This window comes from Abrus precatorius, unplaced genomic scaffold, assembly GCF_003935025.1.
Source record: "Abrus precatorius isolate BTA unplaced genomic scaffold, Abrus_2018 Scaffold6, whole genome shotgun sequence".
Classification (NCBI taxonomy): Eukaryota; Viridiplantae; Streptophyta; class Magnoliopsida; order Fabales; family Fabaceae; genus Abrus; species Abrus precatorius.
Genome location: NW_020874406.1, coordinates 12,659,587 through 12,686,892, shown reverse-complemented (window position 1 = coordinate 12,686,892; position 27,306 = coordinate 12,659,587). Strand labels below are relative to the sequence as shown.

The following is a 27,306-nucleotide window of genomic DNA, read 5'->3' as shown; positions in this document are numbered from 1 at the left end:
GAAAGGGACTAGTTCAAAAAATTTTAATTTTTAAATTGAAACTATTTATAATTATTTAAATTAATAAAAATGCAATCGTGATCCGATACTTGATCTATCGGTTAACTTGCTATTAACTAAGCAATTAAAGGGCATCGCGGTGTCGTGGTGTAGTTGGTTATCACGTCAGTCTAACACACTGAAGGTCTCCGGTTCGAGTCCGGGCGACGCCAAGGCGGTGAATGGCCTTTTTGGGTCGCTTTTTTTAATATATATATTTTGAAGAACTCGGGATCATTGAATTGATTCAATTCAAGACTTAAAAATGGAAAAGAGAATTTGATCCCTGGTATTTTAGTTGGTTAATGTTTTTTAGCTGGACCAACAATAAAAAAATTTTAGATGATTTTTAATTTTTTAAAAATTGCAAAAAATATTCATCAGTTTTATTTTATTTTTCTCTTTTCTCCTTTCTCCTTTCTGTCTATTTGTCAAATAATGCCTTTGTATGCTCCTTATAAGCTGTTAAAAACAATCATAGGAAAAATATGTTAAAAAAACATAAAAGGACATGTTTTAGTGGAGTACGCGAAAACAATCATAAGAAATTCAAGAATCTGAAATCATCACACTATGTAATTAGCCAAAAGGAGTGGGAAATCTTTGTAGCCATTATGCTGAGTTAACAAAACTCCTGACGAGTACAAGAATTCATCATACAATACAAAGGCCAAACAAGTGGCGATGAAGGGTCTCTCTCTTGTAACCCTTTAGCCGGCATAAAGTAATCTGTACTTCCAAATTGCATTGCACTAACACAGTCCACTTTATTTAAACTCATCGCACCACCACCACCACCACCATGCTTAACACAACCCTCTAAATTTACGTCGATTTATAGTGTAGTAAGATTTTTAATTTGTTTACCTAAATGATTTTTTAAAATTAACATTCTCAGGGAACAGAAAATTATAAAACTTATTTACTTATTCTGTAAATTTTTTAAGAATAATATATCTACAATCAATTATCATAGTAAACTTTAGTAATTTCGCACTACATTATTATAGACATTTTTTATTCTGACTTATAAAAGTGAAAAATTACTATTTTTATTTATTTATATATATTGTATTAAACGTCACCCTAATTGTAAAAAAAAAAAAAAAGTCTCCCACTCACCAAACCTTATTTTTACAAATGGCAAAATTATAATTGATATAGAACCAAAATTATTAAAATAGATTTAACTAAAAGATCTTAAATTTTAAATAGCCAAATCGTCAATTTTATTTATAAATAATATGTCTCGCTTTCTGACTTCTTTTTTTTTTCCAACTAAAGGAAACATTTCTGTTTTAAAAACCAAAAATGCCATCTGCAAACCCATGCTTTATTATCTTAAAAAAATAACTACGTACAAACAAAAAAAAATTTATATAGTAATTTTTAATTTAAATATAGAATGTTATAAAATTTAATATATTAATAATATTAAATATTATAATTTTAATAAAAAATTATTTATTTATATATTTAAATTTAATCTTAAGGGTTAAGATTAAGAAAAAATCTTTATTGGTTAAAACGTTTAAAATAGAAGTTAAAAATGTTTAATAAATCCACGCCTAATGAAGTATGTTAAAAATAGAAAAAAAATTCAAAAATATTATTATTTCAAATTAATAAATAGATATTGGAATATATTTTTATGGTAATTTAAAATTTTTAATATACACCCTTAAACACATTTAAAAAAATGATTTAAATAGTAATAATGGATAATATAAAAAAAATTAAATAATTGACTCTGTATTTAACATTGATTATTTTTGTATGAACTTTATAAAAAAAATATATAAAAAACCATGAACGTAAGTAACTTTTATTCTTTAACAAAATATTTTAATTTAAAAAAATTTTACCACTTTTTTGAGAACATCAATTAATATTAATTATTTTTATACGAATCTTATTAATTTCAACATTTAAAGTTAAGTTTAAACACTTAAAGTAATAATATTTTATTAAAAAATTATTTATTATATTAAAATTATAAAATTATAATAATTTTATATTTGTAAAATAAAATCTGAATGTTATTAATTCCTTAAAATGTTGAAATGAAAATTGTTTTATTAACATAATAATTTGTTGAAAGAAAAACACAATTTGCTATCTAAGAAAGTCTTTGGTTAATCCGAACAGAAACGGGACAAACGGCACCGGATGATAGGCAGCCTCAACCTCATCACCCCCACTCCGAAAAATAAAGAAAGAAAGAAAAGCTTGTCATCATCACTCGTCACCATTTCCATTTTATTGTTCCCAATTTCCAACTCTCCTTATTACAGATAGGTAAGGTATCAATCCATCTCTTCCTCTTATGTTCAAATCAAAGCCATAATCATTCACATCTTCATCTTCCTCTACCACTTTCACTCACTCTTCTGCACAATCAATAACACCTTTCCATGTTCTTCTGAAACCACTCAATACTCGACTCGCTGAGTCACGTTTCTCGAATCAGCTTTTCAATCTCAACAAACATGGCCACCGCAAGGTTCCCTAACCATTCCTCCGAGGACATCGTCGATTCTACGCCGCTGTTGGCCAATTCCGGCGTCTCTTCCGACGACCTTAACTCTGGTCGTCGATTTGTCCGGCGACAGAGGCTCCGGCAAGCGGCGCGGTTTCTCCGGCAGGCCAGCGGGAGGAGGATGATGCGTGAACCCTCGATGTTGGTTCGAGAAGCTGCTGCGGAGCAATTGGAGGAGCGCCAGAGCGATTGGGCTTATTCGAAGCCCGTTGTCGTTCTTGACATTGTTTGGAACTTCGCCTTCGTTGTTGTGGCAGCCACGGTGTTGGTTTTGAGCGTAAGCGAAGCACCGGGCATGCCTCTGAGGTTGTGGATAGTAGGGTACGCGTTGCAATGCATTCTTCACATGGTTTGTGTTTGTGTGGAGTATAGGAGGCGAAGGAGGCACCAACGTAACATGGTGGCAGTGCAAGACATGGTTGGTAGCAGCAGTGGGAATTTGAGTTCCGCTTCAAGGGAGGGTTCTGCTTCTGCTTCTGGTTCGGGGCAGTATGTGTCGTTGGCGCAACTTGACGAGGAGGGTACTAGGTGAATTACTTCACCTTTTTCTTTTTCGTGTTTTAATTCGGTTATTTTTATACTTGTATTGATGGATGAGGCATTAATGAACCTTTCATGTGAACTTTTGGAACTTCATGATTCCTAAACGAAATTAAATGTGTATGTTTTCCCATGTGATTGATAACACTAGATTAAGCTGATGCCTGATGTGAATTCAGCAATATAGAAGATCAATAACTCTCCAGGAGAAATTGTTACATAAACCTAAACCCATGAGGTTGTCTTGTTTAGCATGTGTTAGAGCAAGTCTTGGTACAATGACAAGGTCGTTGCCTTTGAACTGGAAGTCATGGGTTTTGTTAAGCTGTTATTATCATTAGTTAACAGTTATAAGTAGTTTCTTATTGTAATAGATTTTGGATTAGGTTAGTTAGTCTGTTAGATTGTTTAGCTGTTGCAGCTTGTATATATAAATAATGTATAAACCTCATAGTTAATAACAGAACACATTATTCATAATCAAGTGGTTTAATTCCTAGAATGGGTTTCTTCACTTGTGGGGATAAGGCTGTGTACATCTATGCTCCATAGACCCCTCTTGGGAGGAGCCTTGTTCTCAATATTTCCCGTGCCGGCTAGGAGGAATATGGCCAAAGTAGCTTTTATAAGACTTAGACAATTCTCTCCATGTAACTAACTTTTAGAATTGAGATAGACCCAATTTGTTTCTAATACTTGTGCACTAGATCAGCCTTTTGTTTAATGTATGTGTTAGATTTAGAATTCCAATTCTGTGTAACAATTTAAAACGCTTGAAACATAAGAAACCGTTACAAAATTTTAGCCCTAAAAATTACAATTGCAAGGGATGAGCTTTTCACGGACTTAAAAGGCTTACAGATGGAAATGGTATTTCATGTTTCATTGTTTATTGTCTTTGTCGTTTTCATTCTCAATCAAACAATATTGTTTGTGTACTAAAGCAACCGCGGCCTTTTCAAAGTATTCCTTCATTTGGTTTTTTTCTTTGTCGTCGTCTTTCACAATTCTCTGTTTGAACCCGCTGCCCCCCATCTTGCATTGGTCTCTAAGTCAATCTTCCTGACAACCTAGTAATCATTCCATACAACTTGGATATTCCACTTCAGCTACAATTCTACAGCAAGGCAGAAAAATGATGAGTATTAATGAGTTCAACCAAATATATTTTAGTAATAACTAATAAGGAATTTTAATTTTAATATCATTTAATAATTTAAATTTGAGCAATACATTTCTAATTTACACATCAATTTGCTGTTTGTCTCAAGCATAAATTTAAGATTCCAAGTGAATTCTAATGATGTCAGATTTTAAGTTATTTTGTTAACTATAATCTTGCCTCTATTGTGCAAATACACTCTTAATTGTGAATACAAAATGGTAAGGTTAGGTTCAACTGTGCAAGTGTGTTATTCCGCTGAATTAATGTGTTTGTTTAAGATTAATAGCATGCCATTTTTTAATACATTATTTTTACCTCATTTGCATTAACCTTCAAACTTGAATGAATTGCGTATTTCGTACATATAATTGGGATGAAATGATTGGTTCAATATTTATTACCTTTTATTATTAATTAAGGACAAGAACAATTATTGTCATACATTTCGCACGAGTTCCATCTATTGTCTGATCAATGTAATTGTCAATGTTACTTTTCTTATGTTTATCCATTTTTATGTTTGTCCTTTTCTCCCAGTGTTGCAAAGCATTTGGAATCAGCCAATACAATGTTTTCATTTATTTGGTGGATTATTGGATTCTACTGGGTATCAGCTGGTGGTCAAGCATTAGCCCAAGATTCTCCTCAGCTTTACTGGTTTGTACTCTTCGAGTCTATCTAGTTCTAGTTGTTCTTATATCATTATTATTTATTATTCATTTTATTGTAATTTACTCATCTCTTTGCAAATACTAATATATTCTTATTGACAGAATCTATATACTTTGCAGGCTATGTATAATCTTCCTGGGTTTTGATGTTTTCTTTGTCGTTTTCTGTGTTGCACTGGCATGTATAATCGGCATTGCTGTTTGCTGTTGTCTTCCATGCATCATTGCACTTCTTTATGCAGTTGCAGACCAGGTAAGTCATGTTTGATCTGTCATTAAATGTTCTTGTTTTGAAGTCTTTGTGGACATATGAATCTAGTGTCTCAAAAGCTTCAACTGGAAATAGCATATCGTGTGTAAAGTTGGGTTCAAATTTGTTAAGCATTGATAATCTTTGAAGTGACTTTGCTAATTTAGTCACTTCAACATATGTAATAATAATTTGCAAAAAGTCAATACTGGAACCTTTGCATTATTAGAAACATGAATGGACAGATTAGACAAGTGTAAGTCTGAATATATTTGTTTTGCTATGTTAGTAAAGTAGCTATACATAGTTGAATTGTCCTACTTTGGTACTATTGTGTTTGTGCTATACATAGTTGAATTGTCTTACTTCTGTACTATTGTGTTTGTGCTAACGCACTGAATGTGACCCCTCCTTACGATATAATAGGAAGCATAAGGGAATAAGGGATATACAAATTATACACAGATTCCTAATATTAATGTGTTCTTACTTGATCTTCTATTTTTCTGCACATGGGAAGACCTCAGGGACTGTTTATGAACTTGTATCCTTCAGATTTTTTGGGATTGAAGGTTAGGAAAATTATGAAATTAAAATTATTTTATTGTAAAATTAGAAAGACAAGATTTGGAGAGAAAACCCATTTATTGTAAATTCGCATTTTTTTTCCCAGATCATGTAAAACTAGGGAAGCCAAGAAAAGGCTGTGTTTAAGTATCATATTTAGCTCTGATCTTGTGAGCTAGACCAATCAATTTGCATTAATGTTACTGGAGGAAGATTTAGGAAGAGTAGGAGATGGTGGCTGCTTGGATAGGATAGGTTGCTGAATTTCATGGTATGGACACTGCCTTGAGGGCAAGATGAAACTGTAGCTTCTTTTTTGGCGGGAGGGGGTGTCAGGTGTTGGTATTGTTAGGGACCACACATAATTAGAAAAGGAAGATTGGGATTTGGGGCTTTTCACATTTGTAATTAGAAAGAAAAGGGGGAAATGGGAGTTGGTTAGGACAATTTTTGATAGATTGACAGAGAAGGTTAGGGTATAGTACAAGTTTCTCGAATACCTGGAATAGGAGTGTTAATGCAACTGTTATTCTGCTCTATCTTTGTATCTTCACTTCCTTATCTCTTATCTTGTATCCTATTGACAGAGGCCCGGAGATAGAGGTTTCTGTCAATATTTCCTTCTATATGACGATCCAGTTCTATTGTGAACTTTGCCACATAACTTGGTTTCCCATGACTTTGTAGTAGATTGTGAATGTATCACTTATTACTGACATGAGAAATTCTGTTGGCTACAATTTGGTTGTTGACCAACATAAATGAAGTGTATTTCTGAATTTGAATGTTTGACTAGTCATGATGACAATTTTGTGTACTCTAGGACTATTTGATGGGATATATTTACTGTAATTTATGCGTTATTAATTGTCATTGCTCTCTTTCTATTGGCACACAAGCAGGAAGGGGCATCAAAGGAAGACATTGAGCAGTTGTCAAAATTTAAATTCCGAAGAATTGAAAGTAATGAGAAACTTACTGGTACTGTGCAAGGACCTGTTGGAGGAATAATGACTGAATGCCAGGCTGATTCACCTATTGAACATGTTCTTGCTGAGGAGGATGCGGTATGTTGTAAATTTTTGTTTTATATGGGCTTACCCTTTTCTGGTGGTCATGTTGCTATCCCTTATTAGATGTTGTTTCACTATATTTCAATGGGAAATTCGTGTTTCAAATAGAGGTTTTGTTGCATTCTTTTTTAATTGTTATTATTATCATAGTTTTGATATGTAAAATGTGGAGTCACCTTCATAACACATTCTTTCACTGAAGTATGCAATTTGTAAATATGTTGTTTGTCTCTGTGCTTGGCTTGTATGGAGTATTTTCACTATCACATTATAATGGTTGGGGTGCATGCTGTATAATTTTTATATAGTAACTCAGTGGCTTGACGTGTGGCTGCATCCTCAGTCACCGCAAATCTGAAATTTTTATTTTTTTTGGTGGTGTACTATAGGAATGTTGCATCTGCCTTTCTTCATATGACGATGGGGTTGAACTAAGAGAACTTCCTTGTGGTCACCATTTTCACTGTGCCTGTGTGGATAAGTGGCTGTATATTAATGCTACATGCCCCCTCTGCAAGTATAACATCTTGAAAAGTAGCAATCTCAGTCAAGAGGAAGTGTAGAAGGTGTCAGGAAGGTTTTTAGCAGCCATGTTGAGGAATCTGCATACTCTTGATTCACAGTGTAATAGGGCACAGCATGTTAATATACTTTGATTCAGGCCCCGTGCGGTTGTTGCTGTTGCTGTTGCTGCTGTATGCTGTTACCATGTAATGATAACTGTTGATTATTTGTAGTTATTGTGGCTTCTAACTGGTTGTGTATATTAATGTTGTTGAGAGCAGATCGGCTATAATTATCTGAAGAGGCAATTCGGTTGTTAGTTTTGTTGTCATCATTATTATTGCTGTATATGAGACCCATAAGCCACTGTGGAATGGTTTGTCTCGGTATATGTTATGAAGAGTCCAGCTGCCTTTATTTTTATATCGTTGGTATTATTGAGAGAATTTTCTCAAGCATATAATAATAGACAGCCTGTAAGGCAGGCCATGGACATGGAGTGTGGACGCACGGAAAATTGTCGTTTGGTTCATGCTGGGTAAAGATTTTTAAACCATGCTGCAGACATTATGTTGTATCTCCTCATCACTCACTAGTGAATCTGGATATGTTATTAATGATATTATATTTTTTTCAAACATGTATAACATGTATATTATAAAAAAATAATTTTTTAAATTATAGCATTTAACATGTATTATTTTGGAGCATTTAATAAAATTATACATATTGTACAATGTTATACAAATTTTAAAAATTGATATTTTTTGTCATTAGAATGTATGAAACTCATGACTAATGTTTATGGGGAATTAATATCATCATCTACTTTAGTTAAAGTGGACGACGCTGACGAGGGAAACGGAGAAAATAAGAATAAGAGAAACAGCTCTCTAGTTTGAAACATCAAAATTATGTAGGACGGTAAAGGAGCACAAGGGGAACCTCCGTGTTATTTTCTTTACTAGTTTTCCAAAAGAGTGATGTGATCTTGTTCTATAGTTAAAATGGCCCGCACAGCGTTAAAAATTATGTAGAATAACCTAAAAGAAAAAAAAAATAGGATTACGTGAAGAAGCTACCTTCATTAATTAACAATGGATTACTGAATTCATAAATTAAGTTGAACAGTTTCCTACAGGGCCTCCATAGAAAATGCAATTGAGAACGTGAGGTGCTATAACATTTGGACGTAACGCCATGGATCATAATGGTCCCACGGAAGATGATATTGATTAGGATCATCCTACTGCTACTCCACATATTGAAGGGTATTCAATTTTGGGGGGTCAGTGACACTGAATGTTGTTAAAATAAGCATATTTTCTACGACCTCCTCCTTCACATGGGAGAAGAACCTGTTTCGTCTTTATCTTGTTGTGGTCCATCTTAGGGACTTGCTTTGTCTATAGGCCTAACACCTATCTAAGGATTTCAAGTCCAGTAAATATGGCATTGGGCCAGCTATGCCGATCCTATGCGTAGTAATCGGTCAAAAAGATAAAGAATAGTGGGTAAGTTATCTATTCATGTATAATATATCAACTATGATCTTTTTTACATTTATTCTACGCTAATTTTTTTTAATTATTATATCACCTCTTATATCTTTCAATTTTTTTATTCTCTTCCTTTTCTTCCCCGTTTCTCTTTCCTTTACTTTCTTTTTTTACGAATTTTTTTAAAAAAATTCTAATAAGAAATTGAAGTCCTTATTTTTTACACTTTAAATTAGTTTTATGTATTGAACAATTTGTAAGTAAATTCCTGAAAATTTAAATTATTTTTAATTTATCCCATTTTCATTAGCGCATGGATTTATCTTAAATATTTTAAATATTCTAAGATTTTAATAAATAATTAAATTAATATCCTGGTTCTTTTATTATTTATAAAAATTTTAATTAAGTTCCATAATTAATAAAATTTTAACAAGAAACAGAATTATTTTTAATTTAAATACTATCATTCAATCATAAATTATTATATTAATAAAAAATATTTGTTTACAATAATTGATATAAAAACCATATACACAACATATTTTAATCAATTAACATTGTAAAACTTTTTACAATGGTAATACATTAAAATTAATTTCTAATTATAAATTTTTAAAATATAAAAGTTGATATTAAAATCTATAAGCGGTTGAAAATTCAAATATCAACTTGACCTGACTTTTAACCTTCATGTTACAGCACTCAGCACTTGGCGTGGGGCATGTCATATTGCCATATTTAAAAATAGTACTTTACCAAATGTGGGATGAAGACTTAGTTTGATGATAAACCAAAAGTAGTAAATTTTCCAACATTTTGATATCTGATTACAGTGGCACTGAGAAAAAAAATGGGTTACAGTGCCTAACTGGTCCCTCCCTGATGCATTATGCAGTCCATGTGCGTGACTCTTATTCACTTTCCACTTTCCACCACTGTTCATGTCGCAAATTTTCCATTTTTTTGCGGCGCTTACACTCCTATTCTATTCATTGTCAATTTTACAATTAATAATTAATAGCGTTTACATCATTTATATATTTTTCATTCTAACTGAATAATTTATTTTATTTATAAAAATATTTTATGGCTAAACTTAAAATTTCTCATATATATCTTGTAGATTTAGATGAGATTATTTTTAACCATAATTGTTTTTGCAATTATTTATCAAAATATTTAAAATAAGCAATTTTATAAACAAAGCTTATCCAAATATAAGTTCAATTATTTAATTATAACGATCTCACCGGAAACATTATTGGGTTGAACATTATGAAAGTGGCATTATTCTTATCACTTACGAAGTGTGATGATCGAGAACAACGACTCTTCACTTACACGTAAGATTGTGTTTTTAAAATTTTAATAATAATTTTAACATAAAAACTATTGACTGTTGATATCGACAGGGAAACAAACCCTAATGTAATCTAGAAGGAAAAAACAATAAAATGAAACTTAATAATAATAAATCATAAGATATGCGGATTTAATAAAAATATAATGAAAATATGAACAGGTGATTTTTTAAAAAGATATTACAAAATTATGAAAAATAAAAAATTCACTGAAAATTTTTGAAAAAATTTTAAAAATAAAATAAAATGTTTTTGGTAAAAAATTATCACTGATAAATTTTAAAATGCCATATTTCCTTAAAAATAAATACAACTTTACCTACCGCAGAATATTACTCTACAGAACTCTCCCCCCCAAAAAGGGGATTGATATTACAATTCTTATCGAATCCATAGAATGCAAAACCTAGAAATTAAGCCAAGAACCAGATCGGTGGCTTTTTTATGAGGTGGTTCCACGTATTCACATTAACCTCCAAAAGCAACTCCAAACTCAGCTCCACATTTTCATTAATTATTGATTTGAAACATAGTCTCGCGAGTGCTCATGCCTGTGCTTGCGCTGCAATCAACGATGCCAACTGCGAACCGCTGTGACGGGTATCCCAATAACAGTCCGACACGTGTCGAGAGGCGGTGATGCCCAACCCTGCAACCTGATGGAAAGATTAACAATAACGTGGCTTCTGGAACCGTCTCTTGCCCGTAGCCGGTAGCTGAGGAAGCGTACGGAATCAGGAGGGAGAAGGCCAATGTCAGAGGCCGGAATCAGGCACGAGGCCAGTTGCGTGGGGCCCACAAATCGGCGCTTGATGAATAGTTGGAGGTGCAGGCACGAATACGTGTCGGAAAAGAAGGTGGAATCCACTGGGACGCGGAACACGTGCTCCCGCGTTGGTCCTCGTCCGTCGTAGCGGTGCACCATGTGCGTGGGAAGGACGGTGAGAGCGAAAAGGGGTGTGATGCGGTTGAAATAGGAAGAGTATTTGTTAAGACCCTCGGCGGAGACGACGGTGATTTCCAACGTCGTCATAACACATAATCCTAATGATTGTCGTTTATGATGAGAGTGAGTGAGGGAGTGAGTGCTGCTTAATGTTTTAACTTTTATGACTGATAATGGGGACAATGCAATTTCGTGGGTGCTACCACTGGAATAAAACCCGCCGTATTATTGACTTTTGGAGTTTTTCATTTCCCGCTTTCCCAAGTCAACAAAACGGCCTCTTCATTTTCTTTAGGTGCTTTCCCTTTTTTAAAAAAAAAATTAAGTATATATTACATGATTTTTAAGTATTTAATTTTAAAATGATTTTAATGAGATAAGATTATTTAAATAATAAAATTAAACTGTTTTTGAAGTAAAAATCGAATATACTAATACAAATTCTTAAGTTTCGTAGTTAAGTAATTTTCATTTGGAGAAGAAAAATACTTTTAAAATCAGTTTTATTAATCTTAAATTGGGTCATTTTTTTGTTTATGGCATTTTTATCATGAAAGGAAAAGTTCCTGAATATGGACTTGTAATGAATATTACATGTATATGAGATTTGAAAAATCGCATGTGGCAATTTTTAAAGAATGAAAATTCGTTTAACATAAAAAATGCTACTGACAACTTTTAGGATTAAATAAATAAATTTTTTGCGTAATTAAAACTTATTGTTGGCGATTTTAAAGTAGAAAAGTACTTTTATATATTCAAAAATTGCCACTTGTGATTTAAAAAAAAAAAATCACCATTGGTGAGTTTTCAAAATATTTGTCTATATATAACTCATTTGTATTTTTAGCGAATTGCATCTTAAAAATCTTTTATTCTACATTTTTTAATTCTCTTTCCTCATATTTTATAGTTGAAGAAAAATAAGTGCAAATACAATAGTCTACTTTAATGGTGAGATTATTTTAGATATAAGTGAAGCTGTGAGATTTATGTGTGAGAAACCAACTTACATTTATATTCCTTATAATATATCATTTGAAGTACTTAAATATTGGCTTTGTCAATATATTGAAGTGGAGACTCTAAAAACAGTGGAGAGAATAATCTACAGGTGTTCAATCTCTATTTTTGGAGGTTTCATGCAATATCAAGTGATAACAATAAGCAATGATGATAATATTCAACAAATGTTTTAGATTTAATACGAGCGTTATGACCAAATTCCTTCAATTGAGTTGTATGTTGTTTTTAAACAAATTACAATTAGTGCATATGCCAATATTGTTCCTAACAGAGATGTTGAATGGGAACAAAACATTGCCGAAAGCGATGATGACGACTTTGAAGGAGATTATGAAAGTGATGAGGATAGTGATGATGATAGTTTGGATGACGACACAAATGATAAGGACTCTTATTTATCAAACTCAGTGATTGACCAACATATGTTTGGGGCTCCATCATTCATGCGTGCTTTAGATCTTAATGCTATGTAAGTTCCTGAATTTTCAGAGTATGCTAACTTAGGTATGTTGACATGTTTTATTATATTTGTAGTAATAAATTTATCTTTAGTTGTGTGAATGATATTTAGTTAGTTTGTTTTTTTTATGTGTTTTATAGGTCATTGTGACGTAGACGGAGAATTGTATGTTGGAATGCAATTTAATGACAGAGAAGTTGTTGTATGAAAAATTAAGAGTTATAGTATATCAAAAGGATTGGACTACGAAGTTTCGAGTCTGAATCAAATACGTTTTATTGTAAATGCGTCAATTATGACATAGATTGTGAGTGGCTTGTTCGAGCTAGTTTGAGGAAGAACAAGTATTTTTGGAAAATTAAAAAGTATAACAGGCCACATAGTTGTACTCGTGCAAGGATTTCACAAAATCATAGAAAGTTTGGTGCAGAGACAATTGCAGAATGTATTAAGCCAATGATTGAATCTGACCCTTCTTTTAAGATAAAATTAGTGATTAGTGAAGTTCAAGCTCGATATGGATACACAAGAACATATCGGAAAGCATGGATGACAAAGCAAAAAGCAATTAAAAATGTATTTGGTCAGTGGGAGGCCTCATATGAAGCCTTACCGCAATGGTGTATAGCAATGTGTGATGTTGTTCGAGGATCAGTTGTTCAGTTGGATGTTGTTCAAGCTTATCACAATGATAATCAGGTTCTTGATGTTCAAATATTTCATAGAGTTTTTTGGAGTTTTGGTCCTTGCATTAGAGCATTCAGACACTGCAAACCACTTGTGCAGGTCGATGAGACACATTTATAGAGCATTCAGATATTGCAAACCACTTGTGTAGGTTGATGGGACACATTTATATAAAAAATACAAAAGAGCTCTATTAGTGGCAGTTGCACAAGATGACAATCAAAATATATTACTAATTGCCTTTGCTATTGTTGAGGGAGAAACTGCAGATGGTTGAAAAAAATTTCTTGATAATTTACGCAAATATGTCGTGACGCAAGATGACATTGGTATTATTTCTGATCGTCACGAGTCAATTAATGCGGCAATAAGATGAAGTAATGGACAGTGGGAACCTCCAAAGGCATTTCATATGTATTGTATCAGGCACATTGCTGCCAATTTTTTGCGAAGATTCAAGGCATTTTACTTGCATAAACTTATCGTCCATATGGGTAATTGACATTATTTTAGTACTTTTAAAATTATATGCAAATATTGTATGGATTTAGCAATGGTTAAATAGATGGGTTGGTGTTTTGCAGGTTATTTGAGAACGGAACATGAATTTAATATTCATTATGAGCAATTATGGCAACGTGGAGAGATTTAAACAGACTGGCTTGATGAAATTCCATGAGAGAAGTGGGTTCTTGCATATGACGGTAGGTATCGATGGAGTTATATGACCATTAACCTTGTTAAGTGCATTAATTCAGTGTTAAAGGGTGCTCGCAATCTTCCAGTAATGGCACTGATTATAGCAACATACTTTCGATTGCTGAGCTATTTGCACGTAAAGGGCGTGAGGCACATGCATGGAAAAAGGCTGGACATATTTTCTCTGAAGCAGTCATGACTCAAGTTTAATCATGTCAACAAACCTCTAGAAATCTTTGTGTGACTGTATTCAACAGAAGGAATGAGGTTTTTCTCGTTCAAGATGTATCCAACAGTCAAGAATATAAATTCTATTTGAGGCAAAAGTATTGTGACTGTGGTGACATACAAACTTATCGATATCCATGTCGTCATGTGATTGCTGCTTGCTCTAGTTAAAATATTGATTGGCGTGCTTATGTTGATGATATTTACAAAATTACTAAGATATGCAAAGTATACAAAAAGGAGTTTAGGGTAATTGGAAATGAAAACACATGGCGAAAATATAGAGGTCCAAAACTTTGTCCAAACCCGACCTTAAAGCGCACAATTATAGGTTGTCCGAAATCAACACGTTTTCTTAATGAGATGGATATGCGTGAGATGAGAAGACCACAAAGGTGTAGTCTTTGCCGAGGTGAAAGCCATAGTCGAAGGAGATGTCCAAATGCTCCTGGGTCTAGTTCACACTATTGATGTTTATGTTCGTAGTGTTGATGTTGTTGAAGTTAATGTACCCAATGTTGATCTTCATGTTCGTAGTGTTATTGTTATTGATGTTCATGTTCTTATTGATGTTGTTGTTCCTTTATTAATTCTTATATTTAGTTACTTTTAAATTATTAATCCTTCATTAAAAATATTAACTATTTATTTGACGAATGATGAAGAACATAACATTGATTAAGGAACATGGAAATGGAAGTAAATCAAAGTGAAAATAATAATTATACATATAGATGGAAATTTCATTGATAACAAACATAACATTGATTAACAAACTTGAAATTTAAAATACATTCAAACTATAGATACTAATTATAAGCCTAAATTATTGGTGTTCATGCTCATTTTCCCTTTTTCTTCTTGATTAGTGATGGGGTATATCTATCAAGGGCATGAGTAAACGGACGCAACATGCGTGAAAAAAAGCCCCTTCATCTGCCTCCTCTAGGTCCATCATCCTCCACACCCTGCTCATCTGTGGCCTCGCTTGTCTCTTCTTCATGTGATGTAGGTTCTACATCCAACACATTTGCAGATGCACCTGTAAATGTCTGTTGCGTCATCTCCCAAGACATGATTGGTATGGAGCATTGTTCACTTGGAGTAACTAGTTTTGGTTGATAAACTTCTTCATCAATAACTGCTTCTTCCAAGGTTGCGTTCTCATTAAGGTTAATTCTAATGTAAGGAATGTCTTAACAATGTGTGTCATCATCAACGACAAAGTCATATGTGGATAGAAACCCATGAGTCGTGACACTTCCAGTGCTACAATCAACAGATTTCCTTCCATGTGATCCTTTACTTTTGGAGTCATGACGAATATCTCTTTTATCCACAGACATGCGTGAAGGTTGGGGTTGTTCATCCCATTGAAATGGATGCCACTGGTTCGTGTGCAGTGACCAATAAAACTCCTCATTTAGTTGAACAGACGATGGTGGGATCCCTTGTTGCTGCGTGAGTGGAGACATGAAATTTTGCTCTAACAGGCACTGTTGTTGTTGAGATTGTGGCTACTACATTTGTAGGAACAACCAAAACCAATTCATTGAATAGATTGTGTATCAACTCCAATACTCATTCGAAGGGTTATAGTTGTCAATTGGCATTCCTTCTAATGTACGTTGATGTCGATTTTCCCACATTGTCACCCAATCATCATGTATTAATCTCTAATTTTTTGGTTCTCTTAAACCACGCAAGTCTTTGTTGTGGACTCCCTCAAGACTTTGGGGCGGAAGAGGAATAGACTGAGCAAATTCATATTGACACATTACACGGTCAGCTGCATGCCACTCTACAACCTCAAAGCATATCAATGGACTTACAGTTGACCATAATAGATGTTTGCCTTTCACGTCATCTAGAATAACTGCGTCAATAACTTCATCCTCATATGGTCGCCAGAAAAATTACATTAACACAAAATACATTATATATACCTTAGTAATGTGAAAGAGGTACAAAATTATTTAACAACAGTTAACATATATGAACTGATACCTCACGAAATCCTATTTTATCTAATGACACTCTAACATTTCCAAGGTCTATATGGAGTGTTGGTTGGATATCGAATGTGTCGTGATCTAAGTGCAAGTGGAAATATTATTGGTTCACCAAGTATTGGAGCAAACCACGGGAGCCGGTGCCATGCCCGTACCTGTAGCAGTATTAGGCATCTAAAATTTCTTTAGCATCTTGTTGTAAACCACGATCTAGACTTTTATACAAAAAGGCAAGGCATGTTAAACCCCAACTATATATTCCAATTTCATCAACATTCACCAACAACGGTAAGAATTTTCCATAGACTACTGAATTACTTTTATTCGGTATGTCCCAATAAAAAAAGTATGTATCCACGAGCATGTTGTGCTATCCTATGGTCATAATTAGTAGGAAGCCAACCAAAATGTTGCGTGATCTACTTCAATCTTATTTCCGAACCTTCAACATCTTGAAAGTCAGACTGACTACTTAGTAATTGTTCACACATATCCTGCAACGCTATAGTATTCAGATTAATAGAACCACTAACAGGTAGACCATTGATTCGCAGTCCAAGCAACATAACAACATCTTATAATGTTACTGTGCATTCTCCACAAGGAAGATGAAATGTATGTTTTTGGTCTCCAACGTTCAACAAGTGCATTTACAAGCCCATCATTTATATGCATTTGACATATTTGTGCAACACGATAAAGTCCAACATTTTGTAAAATGTCATATATCTCAGGTCTAGGCGGTGATATAGCTAAGTGACAAGGTCATAATAGTCTCATTACTTGACACAAAAAAATAATTAATCATTAAATACATTATTTAAATTATTATATTTTAAAATATTATTTAATCATATTAGATATTTGATCACTAAATACTAATATTTAATAACTAGCCATAATTAGGAAATTATATTTTTAATAACATAAATCATAAAAATTACTTACATTTTGACCTCGTACTAATTTTGAGATGTGCTTCTGCGAATCCATAATTGTATCACGAACCATATTAAAGAAATTTGTTAATCTACAATATTTTTGAAAAAATTTCAACAATGTATTTTTTTTATTCTTTTTTTCTTTTATTTTCACTCTTCTTCTTTTTCTTGGTCTTCCGTTTCCTCTTCTCTCTTCCATCTTAGCTCTCTCTTCTACGTTCTCTTTGCGTATGAGTTTATGACTGAAAGGGTCATTATATAGCTCTAGGGACTAGTTTCTCGCTTTGAAAAAATTCATTCACACTTTAGTACAGCTGACAGTGGAAGAAATTCCTTCAAAAATCGCCATTAGCAATTTTTTACTCTGCAAAATTTTTATTCAACATTCACGCTTTACTTTTCCTGACAAATGGCCAGACTGAACATGCAAATATATCAAAATTCGCCACTAGTGATTTTTCATTAAAACCACTTTCTTAATGCAAATTTGTCAAAACCACGCTCTCGTCAATATTTCAAGTCTATTATTCACGACATTTTAAAAATTTAAATATTGTTGATTCTCTAAAAATCGCCACCTGCGAGTTTTAAAAATTCATACTTCCGTAAAATTATCACAAATAACATATTAATGTAATTATCATTTTTATATCCCATATTTAAATTAATAAACCTCTTAGGAAATTAGCTAATCAATCAAAATATGATACTGTTTAAAGTCAATATCGTTAAATCAACCACGATTTTAATTCAAAAGAAACTCGTTATAAGTAATGGGACCATGGCATGTTGAAAAAGCTAGCGAGCAACAAGTTCTGCAGATTCTTATCTTATATTTATTAAAATAGGTTTCTTAGCTCTTTTTAGAGTGATATGCTGGTCTCGAGTCATAAATATTATATTTAATTCAAACATATAAATTAATGTTTAATTTTTATTTTTTTTTGTATCCATGTTTATATTTTAATTAAAAAAACATATATAATATAAATAAAATATTAATTTAATTAAGCTCACATCGAATTTATTTAATCAAGCTTAATTTACCTTTTTTTATTTTTATATCCCTGTTTATATTTTTTTAAATTTTTTTTTAACTATTTGAATAAAGCATAATAAATTCGATTTATTTTTATTACATTTTAAAGTATTATATTTTGTTATTTAAAAATTGTTACACCACTCACATATACAAGTGTTGTCTTGTGCATTTATAATATTAGACAGAGTAAATACTTATTTTAATTTAAAATTAATAAATATGGCTTCCTTGAGAAAGAAGATGATTCATTTTGGGTATTTACAATAATAATATTCTTAGCCGCTTTATATACTTAGTTCGTCGTTGTCATATTGGTTGTACTTTCGTGCCTCTCAGTTCCCACTACTTCCAAACCAAATTTTACGTACTCTTTCTGCGTGTCAACACGTAACTCCTATTTACTGTGAACAAAACAAAATACCTTGATAATGACCGGTAACAAACCACTCTCCATATTTAAATCAATCAAAATTATTATATATAATTATTTTTTATATAAATACAAATACATCTTAAAATACATTTTAATTATTAAAAAAATATCAAGAAAATTCTTTCAGTGTACACATTACATATTTGTTAACAAAATACTGCTGTTTTTCCTTTTGTTTACCATCAGTATTAAAAGTTATTTAAAATTTTTATTGTTAAAATCAATATGATTCATTATTTTTTAAACCATTACTTATATCTATGCTAGTACATTTTTATTAAGACTTAATTATATTTTTAATTTCTATAATAGTAACACCTTCTAAAATTTATTTTTTATTTTTTATTAATTCTTAAAAAATTTGGTTTCATCTCTCTTTCTAATCTTCTTAAACCATAATTTTTTAAATTTTTTCAAATTATCATTTTTTATTACAGCATGTCATTTTTTAAAAAAATTTAAAATTGAAGGCAGTTTAAATTTGCTTAAGCGAAATAAAATTCTCTTAAGTGAATTTAGTAAAAATAATTTTAGCTTAAGCTAAAAAGATTTACTTAAGTAATTTTAGTTAAAAAATAATATTTATTTAAGTTAAAAAATCTTGTTTAAGTTAAAATTACAAAAAATTAAATTAATTTTTTTTTAAAACTTCATCTTCTTCTCTAAATTATAAAAAAGTTAAGAAATATTTATACAAAATCATGTAATCATACTCTATAGTCATATTACAAAAACTTAAATATTTTAAAATATATAATAATATAATTATTTTTTAATTAATTTCTGAAAATTATTATTCTTATAATCATTATCAATAAGTTAACTTGATTCTAATAGTTATAATATTTGAAAACAATTGTGTAAGATCACATGATCATACTTTGTAATCATATCACAAAAATTTAAGTATTTTAAAATATGTAACAATGCAACAATTTTTCAACTAATTTTTTAAAATTATTATTTTTATAATACTTATTATTATTCTCAGTAATTTAATTTGATTTTAAATAGTTTTATTTTATTAATATTTAGCACACTAAATAATATATTTTAAAATATTTGATGAGATGAAGTTTTTGGTAATTAGATAATTATTAATAAAAATAAAATTTTTTCAAAATTTCTATAGTTAAAGAGAAAAAAATGAAAATGAATTTGTTAGCTGGAGTGAAAATATATTTTTTTATTAATTTTACTTAAATAAAATTTTTTAACTTAAATAAAATTATTTTTTATTAAATTTACTTAAATGAATTTAAACTGAAAAAATGCATATCATTTTAAAACTTCAGAAGATCCAGATTCGAGAACAGAAGAAAGAGAAAAAGATGTCCAACTTGTCTGTGAAGCACTTGGATGGAAGAATCGTAACATTCCCCTTTCTGATTCTACCCGCGAATTCTATGAAGGATGGCCTCTTCAAACTCACCAAAATATCAACCTCAGCGCCTCGTCGCCAATTGTCGTCACCTCAACGACAAGAAATCATCAATCCCGCGTTCGTCGGAGGATAACTACATCTTCCCATCAGTCGGCTACTGCTACTGCTGAAAGGAGGGTACAAGTAACAATGAAATCAGGGATCCTCACTGTGGAACTATTTTCGTTCAAATTTTAGTAAATAAATAAATTTAAGAATAATATAAGATTAATTTGAGATTTTCTTTATAAATTTTCTATGAAGTTCTTAATAAAATGATTAACAACGTCGTAATGAAAGTGGAAAATAAGAAAAAAAAAGAAAAAGAAAAAGAAAAATTGCAATGTGACATTTAAAGTAAAACAATGAATGATTAAAACAAACAAACAAATTGAAATTAAATTGTAGAATAGAAACGTACAATTTTTAAATAATTAATACAAAATTGTTAATTTTTTATTTGTTGGGTTTAACTAACCTAAAATTTCGGTAATGCAAAGATTTTAAGTGTTAAGTGTTTGCGTGTAAAATTTGTGATTTAAATTATGTTTTAAAATCCTATTTATACATACAATACCATATAACTATCTAACGTACGTTATCCTACGATATAAGTGCTTAACATATATGTTTTTATCCTATAATATAACTGTTTAACATATGTTCTTGTAAACTCGCTGTATTGTCATCGATGATATTTATTATGTGTCTTTATTTATAATTATTCATAACCACTCTTAATATATTGATCCAAATTTTGATATAGTAGTCTTTTGACTAATTCTTTACCAAAATTAACAAAGGCAATATTTTTAAAAGTATCTTGAAACATATTTTATTGACTAACTTAAACATTTTTATACCTTTACAATTTAATCTGCAAATCATTTTTGGATCCGCAAAAACTTGCTAAAACATTACTTTTAGACTAAGAAAAACATGTTTCTTTTATCACAACTTTATTATAAAAATTAGTAAAAAATATTTATTTATTTTGACTAAAATTTTATATCTTTTTGCTTTGACTAAAACTTCTTGTTTTCTTTATGCATAATTTATTTGAAAACTCTGAAAAAATCACCTACTTTTCATTTAGAAATCATTGATTTTCTTTGACCATTATTTTATAAATACCTATAAAAAATGTTAATTCCTTTTTAATTTAAAAATATATATTTTTTAGGTTACCAATTTTTATGAACCTTGTGGAAAGGCCTCTTCATTTCAACTGAAAAAATCATGTTTTTCTTTGACCATAATTTATAAAAAAAAATTGTTAAAAAGTTACTTACGTGTCAACTAAAAATTTATGTTTGTTAGACCACTAATTTATTATAAAACTCGTCAAAATATTTTTTCATTTCAACTAAAAAATTATATATATATATATATCATAATTTATCCAAAAACTTGTAAAAAAATTTACTTTCCTGTCCACTAAAAATCAATATTTCTTTAGCCATATTTTATATTTTGTTAAAAAATCTATTTCAACTAGAAATTAAGGCTACGAAATCAATTAACTAAATATAAGACTTTTTGAAAAGAAATAATAACCCTTGACCATTGTATTATCTTTTGAAAAAATATTTTTGAACAAATTTATAACTTGAAAAATGTTGATTTCTTCCCAACAGATGAGTAACTTATGTTGCTCAGTCACTGTGGATACAAAGTAGCGAGACAGAGTATAATATATTTATATACGTAGATATTTTGTTATTTGGAGATCAAACAAATAATGGTTACGTGGACTCTATTATTATCCTATTATGTTTCTTTTATTATATATTACAAACTTGAATCATTCTTAAATTGTCAAATGTGGTTCTTCTAATAACTCGACCTTTCTATTAAATGATCCTTTTAATTTTTTGGGTATGGCACGAATGCATGCTGGGACTTTTAAGTTTAAAGACAGTGACTTATATCACTCATCAAGCACACTTCACACCTGTTTCTACTTCAGAATGAGAAGATAAAAAAAATTGTACTTATAACGATGTGTTGTTATGTACCAAAAAATTATATTGGTGTCAATTTTTTTTTCAAATTGTACTTAATTTTTTTATGTAATTATATGAATTAAGGGGATGTGAATAAAAATTATTCTTAATGCCTCATGATTTTTAAAAACTGTAAGAGCAAAAATCAATAAAAATTTAGATAACAAAACAAAACATGACTCATTAATTTTTTTTTTATCAAAGATTAGTTTTTTTCGGTTACATGTTAGTTGAGGAAAAATAATCACAAATTAATTAAATAAAATGAACTTAATTAGTTTTTTTTCATTTTTTTTTTCTTTTGAATTTTGCTTGCACTTTGTGTCTCTAAAGAATCTGAGAAATGCAACAATCTCTAGTGGTTGTCTTCAACAAGGTAACCAACAAATTTCATGGTGAAGGATGAGATTAATGGAGGTTGGTTGAAAGCCTGACGCAGCTGGCAAGGGACAAGGCAACGGTGGAGGTTGCTTTTCATTGTCTGTTGATGACAGCGGATTCAACTCATTTTAATCAGTTGCTATATAGGCTGCAATCCATATTTTCTAAGCATAAATTAATGGTTAAAAGTATGGAGAGGAACCATCCTCCAAATTCCATGAAAGTAGAAAGGGAGTGTGTTTCAATTTTCTTTAAATATAGAGTTTATTATGAACAAATAAGTTAGGCTTTATTTGAAAGTTTGGAGTAGGAGAAGAAGGTTAAAACTTTTTTTTATTTGTATGTTTAATATTAAAAGGAGAGAGTGAGAGAAGATTTAATTATATAAATGATATTATTATATTTTTTATTTTTATAAAAAATATTTTTCTTTCTTTAAGAATTAATAATTTTAAAATTTTAATTTTAATTTTTATAAATTTTTTAAAAAATTATCATTTAAAAAATTAATATTTTTTTTAAAAAAATTTTAATCATAAAAGTAAAAAAATACGAAAGAGTGAAAGAGAATAAACTTCTAAAAAAATCTCTATAGAAGAATTCAAAAAATTAGTGTTAATAGAGTTTTAAAGAATTTAAGAATACTCTAAAATTTTTCATATATAATTAAGGAATTCGCAAATAAGAATCAACTCTTTCTATTTCTTCCTTTCTCTTTTTCTCTTTTCCTAAACTTAACTTCTAAATCAGTGCATGATAAAATGTGAAGAGATATAACATGAAAAGGAAAATGAATTAGTATAAGAAAAAATGGGGAGCATGATAATATTGGCAGATGTTCGGAAAAATTAAGGGGGATGCCAACCCCTCTTGCACTTGGAATTGGAATGTCTGCAGGTCAGCCCAATGCTAAGTAACAATTCATAGCGTGAAAAAAATTATTTTTAAATATATGTGCATAGATTAATATCAATCGCATATTTTTAAGAGACTATAATTTATATCGAAAATTAATAACCCGATGAAACTCATTGAGAAATGAGAGAAACTAACTTGAAGAACACCAGCAGAAGGAATTCAATTTTTATTGCCTAATTGATATATACAAGGAATTACCCTTTATTCATAAAAGGAGATTACTCACCTTTATTAATAAGTTATAATCACATATTTTGTCCCACACCTTATTAAGTGCAAATTTAATAGTAAGGAAAGAGGATATGTGACAGATGGCCAAATATTTGACGACATCGTTACACCATGATCTTGAAAATTAGTGTGGAAGCTATTTGAGCTATAAAAAAAATAAAAAATAAAAATAGTTAACGCCAAAGACCGTGCAACAAAGGCACATGCCGCACCCACATGGAGAGGGACAGGAAATAACATATGTTACTAAATAACCATACGTGTCATACAAACACATTTTAATAAGAGGAGTGTTAGTAGTAATGTGTCTGAAAAAATGTATTGTTAACGTCACTCTTTCAACATTCATACTGATTTTACTAAATGACATGAGCTTACTAATGAGATCATATTCACTTCCAAATAAAAAAATATTGAAAGGAAAATGTTAGATTTAATTTTGTAAGCGTTTTTTTTTTCAGAATATTAGTATTTAGCGACTAATAAATATTTGATGATTTTGCATACTTAATATGTAATATTGATACTTATGGATTTCAATTTTCTTTAATTAATTGACTTGTACAAAAATAATGTGCATTATTTTGGATCCTTTTATGGGCCTTCTTTTGGGGGGCCTCTTTGGGTAGCATGAATATCATGTCATTGTGGCTGCTTACGTAAGATTCTTCATACTTGAAATCCATCAGCGGCCCAATGGTTTACCTGAAGATTTTTGGATTGGAAACTCGGAAATGGTTCAGACCAAAAATACAAATCAGAAATGGTCCAAAAGGCATCGACAAATTTAAAATAAAAGCCGATCATTCAATTTTTAAATCGACCAATTTGCATAAATGAATTTCACTTTAGCTACAAATTCACATAAATTATATAAATTACATGGGCTACTGTTTATACTTGTTCAAAGGAAGAAAACTTTAAGTATGCCTTAAACTTCTTCTGAAATTTCCAAAATGAATTTTGAATTTAGCTCTTTCAAAGTAAAGCCAAGGTTACCCGTTGGAAAATAAAATATGCATTTATAAAATTAATAAAAATTAACACTTCAATTAGACTAAAATACATACACATAATATAAAATTATTAACATCTAAATTGTTAACTTTCTAATTAATTGCCATAATACTATTCTTTTTATTCGCTTACTCATCACTTCAATTAGCTTAACATGTTTGCATTAGTTATTTTACATTGAACAGTTTTTAAACAATTCAAACACTTTAAAAAAAATTATAATTCAAAATAAACTAATCCAGAAACGTATTAGATAGCCTACAGGATCTCATTAGAAAAAGCATACTATAATTATGAAGCTTAGGAACAAAATTGGTCATAAGGATGGATGGAAACATTACAATACATTAAGCAAATTCGAAATAATTTATGTCAGATACAAGTATGTACATATTTTGCTGTAGCCCACAAAGGCACAAACCTTCCAACCAATAAACGAAATGTGAATCTTTTTAGGAGGCCGCCCTTCCCTTGCTTCAGTTAGTACACATTGACGTGTTGATAATCTTTCAAGTCTTTACCCACAGCAACCAAGATTTATTTTCTTATACAACTTTTGGCGCTCAAGAAATGTATATATAATCTTACACAACGCCCCTTCCACTCACTCTGCAACGTTACATACAGCAACATGGAATTTCCAAGTCACGTGACGGCCCAATGGTAGTGTCTAGTGCCCAACAGTGCATCGCAACTGTAATGTATATAGCATAGCGGTGTGCTCGCCCAAGTCACGTGCTTTTGCCATTTCATCAAATTAGTATAAGGAGCATTATTTCCCAAGCTCCAGCCAACGATGGTCCTGATCATCCGAGTCATCACCATCAAGCGGTTCAGATTTCACATCTGACCCGGGATCAGGTTCTTGTGATGATTGTGTCTGTGTTTGTGATCGTGTTTGCGTTTGATTCTGTTCTTCTTCCTCAGCTTCGGCCTCGCTCTCTGTCCTACATCGTTTCAGCCCAATTGAGACCCCAAAAAGCTTGGGAACCTCCGCATTCGCAGTCGCACAGGGTGCGGCACCGGCAGCGCCTCCCACATGTACCGCTTCCTCTGCTACAGAAACATGCTTTGCAGGCAAAAGCTCCAGCGCTTTCCCTTCAGGCACAGGCATAGCCCTTACCGCACTAGTGGACGATTCTAACTGCTGGCGACTAAAAGTAGAAGCATAGTTGGTCATCAAGGCGAGTATGTTATTACACAGACCCTTCAACTGACTCAACTCGTGACTCAGTTGCACGTTCTCTTTCCTAAGCCTTTCATTCTCTTCTAACAGCTCGGGCGCAGTGGTGCAACTTGTGGTGCGGTGCACTGTATTACTATTATGCGCAGCAATCGGAGATGAGTTCGAGGATAGTACCTGTTCGTCGCCGGAAGTCGTCGGGGACACCGCCGGCGCCGCCGGCGCGGCCACAGCCACCGTTACCGTATTAGCTGTCGCTGCTGTTGTTGCCGGTGTCGCCGCCGCCGGCAATATTTTCCGGCGCTGTATGTCCCGAAGTAGACCTTTCTCACCTCGCCGGAAACAGTCGTTAGCAAATTCCCAGCGGTCAGGGACAACCTTCCGAAATCCCTGCGAACAAAACACGCCGGTAATCCGTTTGGATGCTGAGAAAATCCAAGAAATGAAGAGAAAATAAAGCAGGACGGTTACATAGGTGTTAAGCTGGCGGACGAAACTGGAGAAGTTGTTGTGTTTGAAGTACTTAGGAAGCAAATCTCGAGCGAATTCAGCGGGTCGCCAAACGATGAAGCTCGTGCCATCTTCGTTCCAGGAAATTAGGTCATCTGCAGAGGAATCGTCCACGAGCTGGTACGTTTTCGTCAGAAATGGCGTCGGAATGGATCTCTGCGAATCTGCGGGCGCTGATTCACCGGTTTGCTCCGCCGGTATTGGCGCCATGAACTTTGCTACCAGATCTGGAAGTCGACCTAGCTGCCTAATCACGTTTGTCTGCCTCAGAGTTTCATAAAGCGGCTTCTAAACAAAACTATTTGTCCTAACTGTTCTAATTTGATGCCTTACCGCAACAGTTTGCTTCATCAATTAAAATACATATACTGTGAAAGCGATATCAACCAAGGAGGAAGGCTAGAGGCTCATCAATTAAAGTACATCTCTAGCCTAGAGCCTTGTGCGGTGTAGCTATCCTTAGCTAACCCTGGTTTCTCTTGTTATTAGCCTGATTGAAGAATGTGCTATTGTCAAACATAATGATAATAATAATATTAATAAATGAAGAAGAATTATTTTGTGATATCATTTGGTTACCTTGATCTATCTGATAGAGATGGATTGGGTTGAGTTATTCAGATTTTCTAGCCCACCGGAGGGAAAAGCAGAAACACGGTCGGAAGCGGATGCAGCAGAAGAAAGAGGGATACAGTAGGTTCCTGTCGTTTCTAGAAGTTTCGGAGAGAGGGAGAGGATAGGAAAGAAAAGGAGCGTCCGTGTGTTCGAGAATGAAAGGGAAATTAGAAAAGAAAATTGTTAAATTGAAGGGTGGGGCCCGCAAAGGAGTAGAACTAAAGAAGGCACTAGAAGAAAGCGTTGAGGGCTTGGCCCAGCTGGGATCGAGCCGCTGCTTCATCCGAATATGGCTTTCAACCGTTGGTTTCACAATCCGCTTTCCAGAACCTTCCTT

General features: G+C 32.0%; 4 protein-coding genes and 1 non-coding gene across 8 annotated transcripts; 3 read left to right on the top strand and 2 right to left on the bottom strand.

The window, feature by feature from the left end:
- The first annotated feature begins 138 nt into the window (after window positions 1–138).
- On the top strand, window positions 139–212 carry TRNAV-AAC. The gene has a single exon. It is a non-coding gene; the product is annotated as a tRNA-Val (tRNA).
- Window positions 213–2,238: 2,026 nt separating this feature from the next.
- LOC113868875 (E3 ubiquitin-protein ligase At1g12760-like) lies at window positions 2,239–8,086 on the top strand. Its single transcript, XM_027504840.1, has 5 exons — window positions 2,239–3,106; window positions 4,821–4,940; window positions 5,075–5,207; window positions 6,674–6,838; window positions 7,234–8,086. The coding sequence occupies exons 1-5, from the start codon at window positions 2,529–2,531 to the stop codon at window positions 7,405–7,407; spliced, it is 1,170 nt and encodes a 389-aa protein (XP_027360641.1). The 5' UTR covers window positions 2,239–2,528; the 3' UTR covers window positions 7,408–8,086.
- Window positions 8,087–10,779: 2,693 nt separating this feature from the next.
- On the bottom strand, window positions 10,780–11,244 carry LOC113870194. Its single transcript, XM_027506789.1, has one exon. It carries the CDS (start codon window positions 11,242–11,244, stop codon window positions 10,780–10,782), a length of 465 nt encoding a protein of 154 aa, XP_027362590.1.
- An 86-nt stretch (window positions 11,245–11,330) lies between these two features.
- Window positions 11,331–13,450, top strand: LOC113870193. Its single transcript, XM_027506788.1, has 3 exons — window positions 11,331–11,353; window positions 12,455–12,652; window positions 12,880–13,450. Exons 1-3 carry the CDS (start codon window positions 11,331–11,333, stop codon window positions 13,448–13,450), a joined length of 792 nt encoding a protein of 263 aa, XP_027362589.1.
- Window positions 13,451–24,935: 11,485 nt separating this feature from the next.
- On the bottom strand, window positions 24,936–27,126 carry LOC113868596 (heat stress transcription factor B-2b-like). 4 transcript variants are annotated; one of them, XM_027504313.1, is made up of 3 exons: window positions 26,934–27,126; window positions 26,316–26,844; window positions 24,936–26,234 (listed from the first exon to the last, which is right to left on the bottom strand). In XM_027504313.1, exons 2-3 carry the CDS (start codon window positions 26,562–26,564, stop codon window positions 25,434–25,436), a joined length of 1,050 nt encoding a protein of 349 aa, XP_027360114.1. In that variant the 5' UTR covers window positions 26,565–26,844; window positions 26,934–27,126; the 3' UTR covers window positions 24,936–25,433. The 4 variants fall into 4 exon arrangements, with proteins under 4 accessions (XP_027360114.1, XP_027360112.1, XP_027360113.1 ...); XM_027504311.1 differs by having other exon boundaries at window positions 24,958–26,601; window positions 26,688–26,844; window positions 26,934–27,114; XM_027504312.1 differs by having other exon boundaries at window positions 24,990–26,581; window positions 26,934–27,067.
- Between the last annotated feature and the right edge of the window lie 180 nt (window positions 27,127–27,306).

Excerpts from the sequence above, each read along its gene's own strand:
- LOC113868875 (XM_027504840.1), top strand. The coding sequence starts at position 2,529 with ATGGCCACCGCAAGGTTCCCTAACCATTCCTCCGAGGACATCGTCGAT. Across the intron at positions 4,941-5,074 it reads GATTCTCCTCAGCTTTACTG|GCTATGTATAATCTTCCTGG; the intron begins GTTTGTACTCTT and ends TATACTTTGCAG. Across the intron at positions 5,208-6,673 it reads TTTATGCAGTTGCAGACCAG|GAAGGGGCATCAAAGGAAGA; the intron begins GTAAGTCATGTT and ends GCACACAAGCAG.
- LOC113870194 (XM_027506789.1), bottom strand. The coding sequence starts at position 11,244 with ATGACGACGTTGGAAATCACCGTCGTCTCCGCCGAGGGTCTTAACAAA.
- LOC113870193 (XM_027506788.1), top strand. The coding sequence starts at position 11,331 with ATGGGGACAATGCAATTTCGTGG. Across the intron at positions 11,354-12,454 it reads GGGACAATGCAATTTCGTGG|AGATGTTGAATGGGAACAAA; the intron begins GTGCTACCACTG and ends TGTTCCTAACAG. Across the intron at positions 12,653-12,879 it reads GCTTTAGATCTTAATGCTAT|GATTGGACTACGAAGTTTCG; the intron begins GTAAGTTCCTGA and ends GTATATCAAAAG.
- LOC113868596 (XM_027504311.1), bottom strand. The coding sequence starts at position 26,564 with ATGGCGCCAATACCGGCGGAGCAAACCGGTGAATCAGCGCCCGCAGAT.